The sequence below is a fragment of the Barbus barbus genome (genome assembly GCF_936440315.1).
Source record: "Barbus barbus genome assembly, chromosome: 9".
In the NCBI taxonomy this organism is placed as follows: Eukaryota; Metazoa; Chordata; class Actinopteri; order Cypriniformes; family Cyprinidae; genus Barbus; species Barbus barbus.
Genome location: NC_136737.1, coordinates 26,029,823 through 26,047,101, shown reverse-complemented (window position 1 = coordinate 26,047,101; position 17,279 = coordinate 26,029,823). Strand labels below are relative to the sequence as shown.

At 35.8% G+C, this 17,279-nt stretch overlaps 1 protein-coding gene across 1 annotated transcript in view; it reads right to left on the bottom strand.

Moving 5' to 3' along the window:
• Window positions 1–16,986, bottom strand: part of LOC306875468 (ligand-dependent corepressor-like) — a gene marked incomplete at its 3' end in the record, with an annotated part of 35,553 nt that extends 18,567 nt beyond the window's left edge. Inside the window, exon 1 of the mRNA XM_079426051.1 lies at window positions 16,887–16,986. Coding sequence (XP_079282177.1) covers window positions 16,887–16,983 — 97 coding nt within the window. The 5' untranslated portion in view covers window positions 16,984–16,986. The remainder of the gene's footprint in view (window positions 1–16,886) is intronic.
• Between the last annotated feature and the right edge of the window lie 293 nt (window positions 16,987–17,279).

Below are 17,279 nucleotides of genomic sequence, written 5' to 3'. Positions count from 1 at the left end.
TCCACAATACCTTCATTAAATCATTAAAATCAGTATATTGGCGACGGTGCATGCTTTCTTCCCTGTGGTTTATCTTAACCCTAAATTAAGCCAACTCCCTACCCCCAATCCTTCATACATGGGAGGCAAGGGGGTTGGGGTTGTTCTTGAGGTGAAATCTGTGTCAAATATAAACATCTTTATCTGTTAAAGCCATTGTTAAAGCCATTCCATGAGACGGATGCTACAAAACAGCCTGGCCAAAGGGAACCAAGACAACTTAATTTTGAGTTTTCAAGAACAAGCCAATGAACAAATCGACCAATACAATGAATATAATTTACTAAAACACAATTACTTCAATATACACACACATAGTCACTGTAGCAACATTTCTGATGGTAAGAGTAGATTGCCCTTTATCCGGCCCCAAGCAGTTCAAAAGACAAAAAAAATAGACACTCCAAAAAATATGTTCCCAACCCTTCCCCCACCCTCATTCTTCAGTCCATTGTTGTGTTTGTCCACATTTCAACTGCCTTTATCCAATTTCACTCGGAGTATATTCAAATTGGGGAGGGGCGGAAGAAACTGGGTCATTTCTCTTTATTTGGTTAAGGAGTTAACCCACAAAAAAACCTGCAGCCTCTGAGAAAGAAATCCTAATCTGTGAACAACCTGCCATTGTGACCCTGACGGCTATTCTTTAAATTTAGAAGAAAAAAAGCAGTAACATTTTACTGATAATTCTCTGACAGGAAGCTGACGGCTGAAATTCAGAGTGGCGGCACGCAGGAGTCACGCTGTGCAGTTAAACGATCCTGTTTATTGGCCAATGATTTATTCAGTGGGCCATGTGCCAAAAGCAGAACGTCTAATTAATTATCCAATTATTTAATTATCCAACTGAAGGATGCTGAAATGATTAGGAATTCAATTGTTAAGCTCAGGTTTGAAATCTTTTATTACTCCTTTGACATATAAAAATAAATGAAATAAGATTGGAATGTGCTCCAGTATTAACTCAGCAAGAAATGTAGCTAGAACAATACAGATATAATTTGAGAGGTCTCACTATGTTTAATATGCCTTTTCAATACATTTAACAAAATGCATATCTAAATAATGTAAAGTGAAATGCATGCTGAAAATGTCAAAGACGTCAACACTTCATGAGTAGCACATACTTGAAGTACTATATAAGTAAACAAATAATAACCCACTTGACTAAAAGCTCAAATATCTTGAGGATTTGAAATTACCGTGATACAAAAACACTAAAATATCTATTTATTGTTGGGATTTGTTCAAACAAGCTCAAGAAAATGTCGCTAGACAAAATCTGATGTGAGAGTAAGTAATTCAAATTATTACATGCTGTCTATAATGTAAATATAAATAAAAATGTTTTAATAAATAATATTTAAAAATATATTATAACATTTATTTATAAATAATACTAATTGTTCTCGTTATTATTGGTTTATATATTATATTTATATTTTTGTCAACAAGTATTGAATGAGCTATAATTGGTTTGAGGCTGTAACAAATGATAAAGATTTATTATTTAATCAAATAAAAAAAAAATGTTTTTTAAATGTAGACTTTAAATCAGTTTTAAAAGTAATTATTTTGACATCTATTTACTAACATAATTTAAATTCACAGATCATTATCTTCAACTCTAGATGCAATGACACTTTGTCTCAATGTATTCAAAACCTTAAATGTTTTATTCAGTGTTTAAGATGCTGGTATTGTTAGTGGAGTAGAGCAGATGTTGCGGTAACAGAGATTGCCTTTAAGATTTGACTACATTTACTGCAGCCGGAAAGATTCACCCTTGAGAAAGTTGATAGCAGATGAATGCTTAAAGACGCATAGCTCTCTAGGAAGCAGTTCTTCTCTTGTCTCAGTTACCTGCTAGGGACGGCGTTCACATGAAATGCTTTATAGGTTTCCTACGCTTCAATTCACACGTTCTGCCAGATTCAATTCACTTCAGTTCCAAATAAACTGTAAACGCTGAGACAAAAGCGTAGCCCACAGCTGACCTTGTAAAATGCTTTGAACGTTACTAAAAAAAACTGGAAAACGAAATAACTAAAACACATAGTAGCAGAAATAAAGTGAAGAAAATTTGATGACGAATTCAAAACATACAAAATCACTTTTTTTAATGTTTGGCCTTTTTACAAAATGAAAGAATGGTGGAAAGAAAATAAGACCTTTTATAAGCACAACTAGCATAACTGAAAAACGCTGAGAAGTGAAGGGAAGAGATTTTTTGAATGCTAAATGTTGCAAGCCGGATTCGAACCTACAGTGTCCACATGAGCATCATAGCTTCGCTACATCTCCAAGTTAAAGCTTATGTTGCATTTTCTTCATTCAAGGCCTCTACACTCTTAAAAAAAGGTGCCAGGAAGAACCAAAAAGGGGTTTCGAGGCGATGCCATAGAAGAACCTTTTTTGGTTCCCTGAAGAACCTTTTATTAAACGGTTCCTCGAAGAACCTTTTTTTTTCTTAGTGCCATAAAGAACCTTTTTTTGGTACTGCAAAGAACCCTTTTCAAAGGTTCTTAAAAGAACCCCTTGCAGTTCTTCATGTCACTTTATTAGGTTCTTTGTGGAACCATTCATGAAAAGGTTCTTCATGGCCCCAATGTAGTTAACAAACATACAAAGAAATCCAGGAATAGGAATAAAGGCATGTTTATTACTTTTATCCCTTGTGCCACAAAATCATATGAATAGGCAACCAAAATTAATAAATTAGACAAATTGCCCAAAATCAAACTGAAAACAGCATTAAATAAACAAACCAGAAAACAGCGTGTAAGATAAACAGCAGCAGCAACAACAAATAAATATGCAACTTAGGATGATTAATTTTAACAACAGGGAACTAAAAACTTCCTTCACAGAGAAATGCATTTCTTTCAAAAAGAAAGCCTTAAACTGATACATCTTAGACTTGAGAATTGCAACGATGAATTGCATACCATCTGCAAACAAATACTGTTTTAACATCCAAAAGTGATGGAACGACTATGAATTTTACATATTTAATAAACAATGAAAATGAGCTACGGTTTAATATAAACGTGCGAGTGTGGGGAGCGATGTAATTTCCTCGTCTTCAGCTGGGATGTTCCTGTGACAATGCAGCACGATCTGTATAGGCATAAAAAAAATTGCCTATTTGATATTTAAAAAGGTTTCATACATAGTTTTTATATTAGCATATTTAAATTTTTAAATATAAAATGTATATTTATTTACAACAGTTATGCTAACAAAACAAACACGACTTTAAAACAGCATTTGCTGACAGAGACCATGCTGCGTTGTCACAGGAACATCCCAGCTGAAGACGAGGAAATGACATTGCTCCCTTTACCAAGTGCATTCCAAACGACTGCATAATGATACACGTGCCCTGCTCACTGGGGTGTGTGTGTGTGCGCGTGCGTGCCTCTCGGTGTGAGAGACACCGTGTTTGGATTACAGGGAATCTACGGGGATCTACAGGGAATTATAAACCCTCTGTACACCTACAGGGACAGGTATAGTCTTTTGGAAAACGAAAGCCTCCAAAAACGTCAAGGTCTCTCTCTCTACATTGTATATTTGGTAGAGTGAGTACAGGAGGCTGAGAGCGAGGGAAATATCAGTGCCCCCATCATCTTTGACCATGTCCTCTTCATCCACCTGAATGGTAATTGTTAAAGGGTTCCCGTCTTCAGTTTTTTTAGGATGATGGTTGGGTATAGAGGATCCTGTGACAACAAACAATTTTAGGGTTTGTAGGAAATAAGCAGTGTTTTAAAATATATAATAAAATCAGTTTATGACCCTTTTACTTTGTCCTAGTTCATGACCCCTTTAAAATATTAAGCACTGTTTTTAATATCTGGTCACTGTTGCCTTGTCTGTTATTACAGATTGCTTGATATGTACTGAGCATTTAAGCATTTTAACCTAAATCACAGCAGTGTCTATGAATGAAGGATGTAGGCTGCCAAACACACATCACAGACATTTCAAATTAGATTATTTTTCACCATTTAGAAAAACAACAATAAAAAACCTTTGATATTGTGTTTTGGTTATTTAAAATACTTATATTTATGCACTTACCGTCGATTTCTGTCAGACTGAGGAAACGCAACCTGTCAGCGCGGGCGTAGCCTGAAGTGAGCAGAAGAAACGGCGCGAAACTGCATTTGGCAGAAAAGAAAAAAAAAAAATCATAAACAAGTTTCTTTCTTGTAAAATGATGATGTGTCGTTCTTGATAAAGTATTTCACAGATGCTTCGGATATATTTAGCGACAGTCAGAGGTTTGGTGTGATCGGTGTGGAGGAATGAGCGACAGGCCAAGGCCTGCTCACCTCGTTTGGGCAGATTAAAATGACCATTTAACTAACAGACTAGTCTAACGTTACCTCACTGGATTAAGGCTGATTTTACCATTTAACCACTCATGACCACACAAACAAAGAACGAATAAACAGTGTTTTATTTCAGTACATTATATGATATTTATAATGATTCCATGAACTCACTTACCGTTAGCCTTTTGGAGAGATTCAAAAATAACGGACAGCCTTCCCAACGCCTCAAACATCGGCGAATGAAGCGAAGAAACTGCTCTACACCTCATATGGGCAGATAAAACCATTTAAAATGAGATTATTTTTAACCAGTTAGAAAAAACAACAATAAATAACCCTTGATATTTTGTTCTAGCTATTAAAATAGTTCTATGTATGCACACTTACCGTCGATTTCTGTCAGACTCTCAGAGAAAACGCATCCTGTTCCAGCGCGCGCGTAACTTCAAATGAAATGAGCGGGAAGAAAAAGCGCGAAACCTCATTTGCCAAATAACAAATAAATAAAATAGGACAATTTATTCATAGAGTTTGGAAAAGCCATCATGTTATGTTATTTTATGTTATGTTAATTAAAAATGCTTTAAAAATTTACTTCTTGACTCTCCTACCGCACAATAAAGACTGAAAGGAGGGGGAGGGGAAGAATCATTTCCCACAAATGATCACTTCGTCTATTTAATGGCGTCAGAAATTGAGAGTCCTCTCCAAACTTTAAATCACTGCAAGCTAAGACCTGTCATAGCTGTGATTTTCCTCATTACTTCACTATAACCCCCCCAAAAAAAAACATTAACGATAATAATTAATCAAGTAGGACTATGTGAACACAGGTTGGCATTTAAAACACTAGCTTACATTAGATTTAAATATTAAATTTAGTGAATTCATAATGGCCATTTGCTTTTTTTAAAAATGCTTCAATTTCAGATGGTATATTATGTGCTTACATGAAGCAGACTAATATTTATTTTTAATATGAAATCACAAGGCATTATGTAGTCGCTCTTATCTGATTCAGTTCATAATCACTCTCCTATTGAGCTAATGATTTGATTCAGGTGTGTTAAATAAGGGAGACATACGAAATGCGCAGAGCTGTGGGTCAAGCATTGAAAACCATTATGCAAATGACATTGTGCTATTTATTATAATCGGATGCCTTGTCACATTATTTTTCTTAAGAATCAATAAAATCATGCTGGGATTTATTCCAACAATATGAGGTCACATGCCCATTCAAAGTGCATGTGCCGCCTCAGGTTTTTGAGTCAAGTGGATTTTGAAAGCAGCTTCCAAAAGATAATATTTTCTATTTTTGATACAGTCACACCATCATGATTAAATCATTCAGTGCGTCATATCATCAGCAGCTAATTAATCTAATTTTGATGCAAAATTTAGTGAGACAAAGTGGAACTTTTATATTTTAAGATTTTGTAGCCTATACCTCAGCCTTTTTATTTAAAAAGACAATATGCAGACAAATTTAGCTTTTGTTAAATAACTAGCCTAGTATTTTTTATAAAACAGATATAAAAGGACTGATCTACTGGTCTTTCTTTAATTAATAAACACTACTTATATAACTCCAAATTATAACTTGCACTATAACTGAACGCAACTAATAGAAAATGAGTTTGGAATGAGTTCTTGACCAGACAGGACAATTTAGTTCACTTTCCAAAAAATAAAAATATATTTACAACATGTTGAGTGTGAAAAAACATTAGTCTAAAGAACTTTTCTGTGCTACAGAGAACTTTTCTGTGCTGCAAAGAACCTTTTGTGCAATGGAAAGGTTCTTTGGATATAAAAGGTTCTTCATGGAACCATACAGGGTCCCAAAGAAATGCTTTTTTTTAAGAGTGTAACAAACAAAACAAGTGTTTTCCTTTATGGCAGAAGCATAAATAAAAGAGTGGCACATCACCTGTGTGTGATTAATGATATAAATAAGCATACGCTATTGCCATTTTGACTGCCTTTATGATTTAATACCCTCTATCCACGTATTTCATAAATAGACATCAAACTAATTAATTTGAAGGACTGCAGAAAAAGCGAATTATAAGGTCGCAAGGTGCACATATTTTATTATAAAAGAGAGAACAAAAAAAGGAAGTTAGTAGCAGCAGACGGCTTTTCTCAGACATGTGCTTCCTAACCTCAGGGCGTAAAAAGAAGGATTGCACGTTGCTTAGTGACACTGGGCGAGATCGCTATACTTCTCTTAATTAGCCTTTCCTCCATTCCTTTGTCTCCTGCTGCCTGTCTGTCATTTCACGGACTATATATATATATATATATATATATCGTGTTTGGTGTGCAATTGAAAAGTTGCTTAAAAAAATCCATCTACTATAAGTGCGTTAGATCAAGAATGCAATGTTAAAGGGAATTACTGCTAAAATGGTTTTATAGTTTTATCAACAGTGTGTCATGATTAGAAAATCACTGATGAGTTTTTTTTATGTAGATATTCAGAGATCTGGATAACAGATGGCCAATATAATACTGATTTTATACATATAATACAGTTAAATTATTGCAAATTAGATGCACACACATCTAATGCAATTTAGTGAGTTTGACTAATTGATTTAAACTTTCTTTACTACAAATATAATATATTTTTGATATTTTAATTGGCGCTTTAATTGGATTGCTGAGTTTTCTGTTTTTGAAGAAAACAACAAGAATACATTTGAAAAATGTAAATGGACTAATTGTTTTGAGCTTCCAATTAATTAGCCAAAGACCAACTAACTAGTTGGTTTTGAAATTTCGCACATTCCAACATTCCCATCCCAAAAATAGCCAAATCAAAAACATATCAAAAATATCCAAACTATCCACTGGAATTGACCAGCTGGCAGAGTTAACAGCATCTCAAGAATCTCAAAATGGTAAAATAACGGTCAATAACACATTAATAAAATGAATGCTTAATGCTAAGTTAATAAATAAAATAGATTTGTTTCCAGACAATAGACCTAATAATTCTTAAATCAAGAAGGGTTTTCTAGACAAGTAAAAATTATTGTCTTGTTTTTGGGAAAAGAACAACTTTGCTTAGAACAAGCAAAATAATCTTATTTCAAACAGAAAACTGCTTATCCCATTGGCAGATTATTTTACTTGTTTCAAGCAAAAACTCACTTAATTTTGACGTTTTTTTCTAAAAAATAAGACAATAGTTTTTACTTGTCTAGAAAATCCTTCTTGGTTTAAGAATGTTTAGATATATATTGGCTGGAAACAAGACACAAAATCTAAGAAAAGCATTTTTTGCAGTGTATGCCCAATGCTGTAATCTATCTTGGCTCAATTAAATAAAAACTTAAACATTGCATTCATTTGCATATATTAGATAGTGTTAACAAAAGTGACAAAAATAAGATTCTGCTGTTAAGCAGCTCTCTGTTTTTGAAGACAACAACTAGATCGCGGTCAAGTGAACTGTAAACTGGACTAATAATTCAGGCCGTTCTATCGTTTAGTCGCCTAGACAATGAGGAACCCCCACTATCATCCCAACTCAAAATCACAAAGTGTCCAAACTATCCATTGGAATCGACTAACTAGTACACTTATGAGGCAAGAATCTAAAAATGGTCAAATAGGGCTGGGCAATAAGGCCCAAAAAAATTATCACAATAAAATGTTTCATATCTGTCATTATCATGATCAATTTTAAGGCTGCAGACTGCAATATTAATAATATTACCTTTTTGTCTCTTGGAGATTCACGTTTGAGTTAGGACGCAGATTCAAATTAAAGTGTATTATCAAAAACATCTGTAAAAAAGTATAACAACCTCATTTTTATATGGTGAAATTGAATTATTCTGACAGTTTTATTCAAATTAATCATTGGTATAGTAGCGTACATTTAGATCATGATAGTCTCAGTTAAAACCACACGTATAGCACCTCAATATCATGGTAAAAATGTAACTAGCCTATATGGTTTCTAGGTATTTGAATGAAAAACAGTAGTTTAAATGCATTTAGTATAAATGAACAAACAAAGTGTAATCTCAAAAAATACTGTAATTGCATCCATTACTCCTTTAATACATTTAATAGTGCAGTTAGTTTTGTTATACAGTAAATCCATGGTAAATGATGGCGATTTGTAGATTGAAAAGCCTGCTGACTGTATCGTTGTGCAGTGTTTCTCCTGTTTGTCGGCGCTTTTTCATCTGGCTTTAAACTAGTTTAAATCACACTCGATCTGACCGAGGTTCATCAGCGAGTAAACGCTGCAACTGCTTTAGTAAATCTGCGCTGCACTGCCGTTTGAACTTTGAACCGAGTGGGTAAACGATCCATGTGTTGCAGTTCAAAAGAGTAGCGCTGTTTTGTTCTTCCTTTAGCGCATAAACAAAAATGAACATTTATCGAAATCTTATTATTGTTTTATCATGGAAAGTTATACTGTGATAATGTAGTTATCGTTTTATCGCCCAGCCCTGTGGTCAAATAACGGCCAAGAACACATGAATTAATAATAATAATAATAATCATAATAAACTATAACAAACTAGGTCCAACTGATCCAAAAATACCACAACCATTGTGCTATCCTACCTTTGGCTTAGTTTAGTAAATTAAAGTTTAAAAGTCGTGACGTATTGTCAAGTATGGTGACCCATACTCGAAATTGGTGCTCTGCGTTTAACCCATCCAAGTGCACACACACAGCAGTGAGTAGTGAACAAATGCACACACACACACACACACACACACCGTGAACACACACCCGGAGCAGTGGGCAGCCATGCTGCAGCGCCCGGGGAGCAGTTGGGGGTTCGGTGCCTTGCTCAAGGGCACCTCAGTCGTGGTATTGAGGGTGGAGAGAGCGCTGGACATTCCCTCCCCCCACCTACAATTCCTGCCGGCCGGGGGCTCGAACTCGCAACCTTTCGATTACAAGTCCGACTCTCTAACCATTAGGCCACGACTTAAATAACGAGAAACAGCTAGAACGAACTAGATCGCTGACAAGTGAACCTGAAACTGGACTAATTAATCAGACCCTCCTATCGATTAGTCAACTAGTCACTCAGGAACCCCCACTAACTAGTATATTTTGAATTTTCGCACATCACAAATCAAAATCAGCAAAATACCCAATCTATCCATTGGAATCGACTGAACAGTCTTTTGTCTAACCTAGTAAGAAAAACACAAACAAATCATAAAGATAAAAAATATGAATGTTTTTAATCTTTAAAGAGAAGATAAACGCAGACATTGCCGTCATCCAGATAATTTTGCCCTATTACCTGAAAGGCTTTTCCAACAACATAAAAACCTAGAAACTAATGCATGAGCATTCCTGCAACAAGGTACAAGGCTAGTGCATGAAATTTTAAGAAAAACAAATAGAAAATGCACTCAAGTGCTTCATCTACTATTTTATTTTCACTTGTTCGATTCCAGCACCAACATTGCAAGTGTTATTTGGAGAGGGGGTTAAACAATGTAATTCGGGCCCCTCTGGACCAAGATTGTGTTTGAATCAGAGTGCGGGAAAACTATAAACCCACAGCTGTGCTATGAGGGAATGGCCAATCACATTTAACCCATCAGGACATCGGCCTTCCATGACAGGACCTTTTAGGTCACCAAGCCCCAACTGCAGGGAATGTACATCTCGTACATGCACCATTTGTCATTTCACAGTTGGCCACGAAAGGCAATTTTAAGCTTTTGATGGTGGTGTTTAGTGTCAAAAGCCATGTTTACTTGGCCATTAAGTGCCAAATGTGCAGCATTAGGTTAAAGTAGACATCTGGATTTAAGTCCGCTGTAAAGCAGGTTATTTACAGGGTTAAGTGATCCAAAAAATCAAATGTCATATAGAATAAAGAATGTTTTTTTTTTGCTGAACTTCATTTCAAAAAGAAGGGTGGGGTGGGGTGGGCTGGGGGGGGGGGGGGGGAGGGGGTGGAAGAAGAAGAATACAAAGTCGATTTTCCAAAATATTTCATCTTTGCGAGCTGCTCTACGTTAGTGAGTCACAAATGGTTTCTTTTCAGGGCTGACACATGTCAAACTGCTGTATGATCTCGGAGTAAACCCACAGAACATCTGCAGCACAATTAAAAATATATTTGTCTTTGAGAGAATTAATTTTTTTATTAAAAACTATAGGTTTTTTTTCATAGCCTAAGGTCAATCTGAGAATGAAAGCACTCTACAAAAAGGCTTGGACTTCGTCGTGCGTGTCTATGTACTACATTGCCATTGTTCTGCGCTTGAACCTTGGATCAATAATATTTTTATTTCAGTCTGTTTATCTATTAGAGTTGAAGAATATAACAAAAATGCCTATTTTTCAGTTTTTACAAAGTTATATTATATAGGTAGACCATTATTTCAACTCTGCAGTAAATGTTGCCAAGTATATTCAGTAAGTAAAATGCAACTAGGTTTCTTTTCCCACACAGATTTTCCAAAAAACAACTGAAAGAATCGTATTTAATCATTTTCAATAATATGTACCAATATAGAAATACATATTGTTTAAAAAAAAAGCTATTTTTACCAACATATATATTTAGAACCAGCAACAAAACCACCATAAGTCAAATCCCTCTAAAGGTATATAGTTGACCAAAAATAATGTTGTTCCAAACTTTCTTTCTTCAGTGAAACATGAAGACAAGGAAATTTAGCAGAAGATGTTTTCATTGAAAGAGCAGCTTGGAGCCGTTGTGCTACAGGCGTCCCAAGTTCGAATCCTGGCTTGAGGACATTTCCTGATCCTGCCCCCCTCTCGCTCTCCTACTTCACTTCATGTCAGCTCTGATCTGTCCTATCATAATAAAGGCAAAAATTCCAAAAAAAATCTTACAAAAAGAGCAGCTTGGACATTCGGTTAAACAACTCCTTACAGAAAGCGAGCGACTAATCACCAAATTTTCTTATTTGGGTGAGCTATACCTTTCACAAAGACATCAGAGAACATGTATCCATTGTACGCCACTGTGATAATTCAACAATACATGAGTGAAAGGAAAACTTCATCTCTCTAGTTAAAACACAATGCAGGCGATATGATACTCCATTCAAAAACACCCTTTGAAAATATCCTGTTTTAACTGACATATCCAAGTCTATTGTTTTGTGTTTCTTATGAGAAGAGTTTTTCCATGGTTTAAATGCAGAATGGTAACTGCTCAAAGTTCATATTATTCTAGGCTATATGGTTTTAATGAGATTTAATCTAGCTTCAGAATAGGTTGAAACACAGACAAAAAGTAATAACTTGGCTGGAAAGATAACAATTGTTATGCATTTCCACTAAATGACTTTAATAGCCTGAAAAATATTTTCAGTTTCTTCAGTTTTCTAAACAACAGTAAATAGTTCATTTTACTTTTGTAATTATTGGCATCTACTGAACAATAGAGTCTTACATTGGGTTCACAATTAATCTCATTTAATAGCACAAAGACCCTAAAGACAATAGTCAACGGATCACCAGAGTATACAATCATTTCTAGTCAGGAGGGGGCTGTGTAATTGAGATGAGATTTCAGTTGACTGTTCTTATCATATGATTTTCACATGCATTACTGCTCTATAGCACTGAGAAACAAAAGAAAATCATTCACAGACATGGAAAATGCACTGGATTAATCAAACTTCACTGATCAGAGTAAATACAGGGTTTATCTGAGGGTAACATAGATCAAATATTACTGAAACTGCATTCAAAATGAATAATTTAGTAAAATGTCAAATCAATCAAAAACTTGCAAAAAGAAAGCCTAATATGAAAAGCTTGCTACACTTGAACCTATCCTATTTCTTATCTTTGCATTCCAAGTGTTTCAATATTAAAACTGCTTTGCTAAAAGTGATGCTAAATCTTACAAATGTTTTTTTGGTATTTAGGAATTGTAGCAGCATAGACCAAAGCTTTAAATTAATTTGCCACCATTTCTTTATAAAAATCTGCATCAGCATTCCCTAAAAACATCTGCTGCATTAGGCAGCGAAAATAATAAAAATTCCTTCAAACTCCCACCTCAGGCGGCTTTTTAGGGCATTCAACTTTGCGCGCATAATCTAAACCCATTCTGAACACGGCTTTAATGACAACCACAGAGTGTCACATGAGAAGCAGACAAAAAAAATGGTAAAGCATATGGCAGATTTGGATTGGTTTAGGCTGGCATGAACTACAGCACAGAAAGAGGAAGAGTAAAATTCGAGTTTATCTTGTCTTTATGGTTACTGTATATCAAAAAGAAACACTCCCAAAGTTCTTGTGCAACAGCTTGTTAAAGAATATTTTACTTCATCGAATCAAAGGTCCCGCTTGCCTGGAATCTTTTGGGAATTTAGGGAGGAAACATAACCTGAGAGAACAAATATTATACTAAGAAATGTCCAAAATTCAACATTCTTGACAATAAAACCTTATTTCACAATTATTATTAATTTGCATTTACAAATTTAGTTGTGTACAACATCCAAATAGTCTCTACACAATCAAACATCCACAATTAGAACTGGTCAAAAAAAGTCAGAATTGGGATATAGTACGGATTTAATAGATGTCCTTTGACAGAATGAGAATCCCTGGGGTTTAAAGGGAGAAAATAATGGAGGCAGACTTCCCAGATGTCAAAATACTTAGGCACAGAAGCCTGACGTATTTAAGATCTGAAAAAATCCTGCGAAAAACCTAAAGTATTATCTCTGTGGGAGTATAATGCTGCTACTTTTAAAGTAGTTTACATGGTTTAGCGTAACCCTGACAGCTTAAACATGAAAGTGGTGGAGACCCAAGCTGTAAGCTTTAGATAAATGCTAAAATCAAGAAGAATCAATGTTTTAGTTCCCTAAACAAAAATATAAGTTTTTTTTTTCCCAAATGTGAAAACAAAGCATGACCTTCATTTGGCCATCTAATACATGTTTAATTTTGTTTAGTTTAAAGTGCAATGCATGCTAACAGCTGTTGTAGATTTCAGTGAATCGTTCAATATTTGACATAAAATATTAAGTAAAATGCATTATACGGTGAAAAACCCAAGGTTTTAACATTTATTTCATTATTTAACTATTCAATTATTTAATCAAATATTCTATGCCGTATTTTCCCCCGTACTGTAAACATATACAGCTGTTCTCAACAAGAAAAAGATCCATACATAATTTTTTTTATCAATTTAAAATGCTGCTGATTTTCAGTGGTGGTCAAAAAGAATGCAACTCGAATCAATGCAGCCTACATGCCAATTAAATCTGCTGGAAACTGTCGTCAAATAGCTCCAGACGCTTCTTTAACAACCTCGTCACTTGGGGGTGGATGTTCAAGAGCTGCTAGAAGCGGTTTATGATCAAAATAGAAAAATATAAAGGTAACGTCGCTCTCGATATGCACCAAAAAGGTTCTCAAACCACCAAAACCAAAATGCTATGATGAACCATGCATGGAACTACAAGAACTTGTAAAAGCGCTAGGATATCTAATATAGATAAGACGGTGACCGAACTCTGGCGATTGACAAACAGCAGTAAATGTCAAAGGAATATCCAAAATAGCCCTATATTTGAGCGAGATCTTGCAAGAATCATAATTGGCCATAAGATTGTTGCTGATCTTTGATGAAACGAGAGGAAAGGCAAATGCATAGGGGAGCTTTCGAAGAGAGAGAGGGGGAGGTAGATGATGACTAGAGATAAAAATAAAAAGTGACATTTTTCCTGATGGTAATAGTTCTCACAGCAAGCAGCTTTGACCTTCAGTTTTGTTTGAATTTGTGACGCTCTCGTGCATGACACCAAATGTGTGGTGACAAATTCACCCAGAAAGAGTTGGAAAAGCCAAGGTTCGGTTGGGTTTTGTCACATCCTTGTATATATTAGCTGTTTGCAGGCAGATTAAAAATAAACAGCAACATCTCACCACAATAATTTAACCAAATGAAAGCGTCACACACATGATCAAACTACATTTTATGTATTTAGACGCACCAAGGCTAGATATAAAGATCACTTCAAGCGTTAAACTAAAATTACAGATCAAATCCTAATCACGGGTCTCATTCCTTGAGGCACCGATAAACGGAAATAATTTAATTGAAATATATATATACTATAGTGAATGAAAATAGATGGCCAAGCTGCTCACTAGAGAGAAAAGCATATCACAAAATTAATATTAATAAAATCAGTTGTTGGTACTGTTTGTGAACCTTTAGTAATAATTTACATTTATGTATTGTTATTATTAACATTACATGCTGCTGTCGTATCCATGCAAGGCTATCTACAGATCAACAAATAAGCAAAGCTAGTGGTAGTAAACATAATAGTCCATGTAACATTACAGAGGATGATTTAGTATCAGACACAGGAACGATAACAAAATATGATACCATTGAAGCCCAAATTCAGCATCAAACTGACTGGTTTGCAGAGGGAAACAAATCTTCTTTGCAGCTTCTAGCAATGCTGGCTTTCAAGGAGAGTTTGTTAACAACAGTTTAGAATTTGGAACTTTGACCCTTGAAAGTTTGAGGAAATGATTTATGATGCTCCCTAAAGCGTTATCAACAGAGCAAGAATGTCCATTCTTGTCATGAAGGTGTGAACCAACTTTTACATACTTCTAGATTCCCGAAGTATGGAGGGAGATTTATTACTTTGGTTGTTGTTTTACATCCAAAAACATGCTAAGCTCTCATTATGAATTCACTGGAGACTTTCAGTAGACTAAACCCAAATTATTTAGTCTACACTTCCTCAAAGCATGCCTAGAATTAATCTCTTGTGATGGACAGAATATCTGCATGGCATAAGATACAAGCAGCAAATCTTTAAGCCTTCAACACAGCAATTGTATTTAAAGTATTGTTCCCACGCATGATTAGGATGAAGATTTTAAGATAATTTGTACTCTCAAAAGAAATATGTTTATTCAGTTAACTACATCAGGTAATAATCAAGTTAATAACCTCTAAAAACTCACAGTCTTTAAATATTATCTGCGTGAGAATCTTGTTAAAGGCTCACTGTCAAATTTCAGCACAAAATAGCAATGAATCCACCCATCATCACATCAATGCCCTCATACTTCCTGGAACGGACCTTTTGGTACAAATTAGGAGCTTTTCCTCATAGTATGAGGTAAACTAAGCCAGTTCCACTGACATATACGCCATATCTGATAACAAAATACATCCTAGTCTTTTTAAATATATCAGTTTATCATATCTGATATGATATGTTAAACAAACATAGCTTTACCATCTATATAGAGTCCCGCATATGTTCATATTCAATATCTGACATTAATGCAGCACTAGATTCACTATATATGGTTATATCTACATTGTTTTGGTTGATAGAGAGTGAACAACATTTACTCAAAAGCTGCTGTAACAGATGCCAAAAGCCAATGGTTTTCTGTCTGACATTAAAAGAGAGATTAACACAAATCTAGGGTTGAAAACCTCGAGGTTAAGACTCAATAATTTCCCAATAACATCTGATATGGCGATTTAAAGGATTAAACAAAGCTAATGAAACATTAGATTAACGGGGGAGGGGCGGGAAAACATCAGTTTCTGTCATATTTTTGGAAATGAGAACCAAAAACGAGAAAATAACAAATAGAAACGTTATGGGCTTCCCACAAACCAAATATTGTTGCTATTTGCAAGACAGTTTGGCTACACTGACATGGACTGCCTTGCTGCTTCAAAGCAAGCAATCGATTAACAAATAAAATCAAAACAGACTCAAATATCAGCGCATATATTCGGCAAAGCCCTCCTGATTAAGATCAAGCCGATATATTAAAGTGCCAGAAGAACCTGGCCTTGACAAGGCCGCGATAACAACTAAGCAATATGCGCAGTGTCATTTTCTTTGTCAACCCCCACCTTCCCCTAAAATACAAAATTATTTTCTGACATTTCCCCAATGCAGCAATGCGCGCTCCCCCAGCGCCGAGGATTTGAGGGAAGGGAGGGGACGCGCGCAGCGGGGCGGGGACGCGCACAGCCCTCCCCCCAAATAATACAGTAGCCTACAATAAAGCAGGGAGCACACTGGCAAAACAAACGCCAGCGATTGGTCAGAGCACAATTCCCTCTGTAGACGTAACACGCCCTGCTTACGATAAATAAACATCGCTTAAATTTCCTCTAAAAAATATAACTTAAAGAAATTGCGTTAGGCCAAAACAACAGCTGTTACGCAGTCAAATATAAACGCAAATGTACATTATTTCTCAAACAACGCCCGCACAACTAAACTAATTATTTCTTTTTTTTTTTTTTTTTTTTTTTTTGATAAGGTCCAACGGCTATAAGAAAAAAATCGCTGCGAGACAAAAAAAAAAAAAAAATCCGCTTGGCTCGCGGCTCGCGGTAATGGGTTTTAGCCGGTCCCCGTGCCGAATAAACACATTGAATCAACCCCGAAGCTCCGCCAGACAATCCTGCACGAGAGGTTACGCGAGCTTACCTACACAGTGAATGAGTTTGTGCCGCCACGAGTCAAGCTCCTGCCGAAAGCCGCGCCTCTCGATCGTGCATTGCTGCCTTCTGCACAGACTCGCCATTTTCTACCGGCCCCTCCCGCGGACGCGCGCCTCACACCGGGAGCTCCCAGGGCCCGCGTCATCGGCCACCTCTCTCTCTCTCTCTCTCTCTCCGTGGGTCTTCAATGCTGCAGCACTTTTCTGTCCCTCCAATATCCAAATCTCCTTCAGCCTATAACTGAAGCTTTGCCTGTTCTCGCTCCAAAGAATTTAAACATAGATGCATGCCTTAAATAACTTTGTGTTTGATTTAATGCATCTTGTATTAATAATAGTGTTTATGATCATTGTCGTGTTTTGTGATAATGCATAATAGT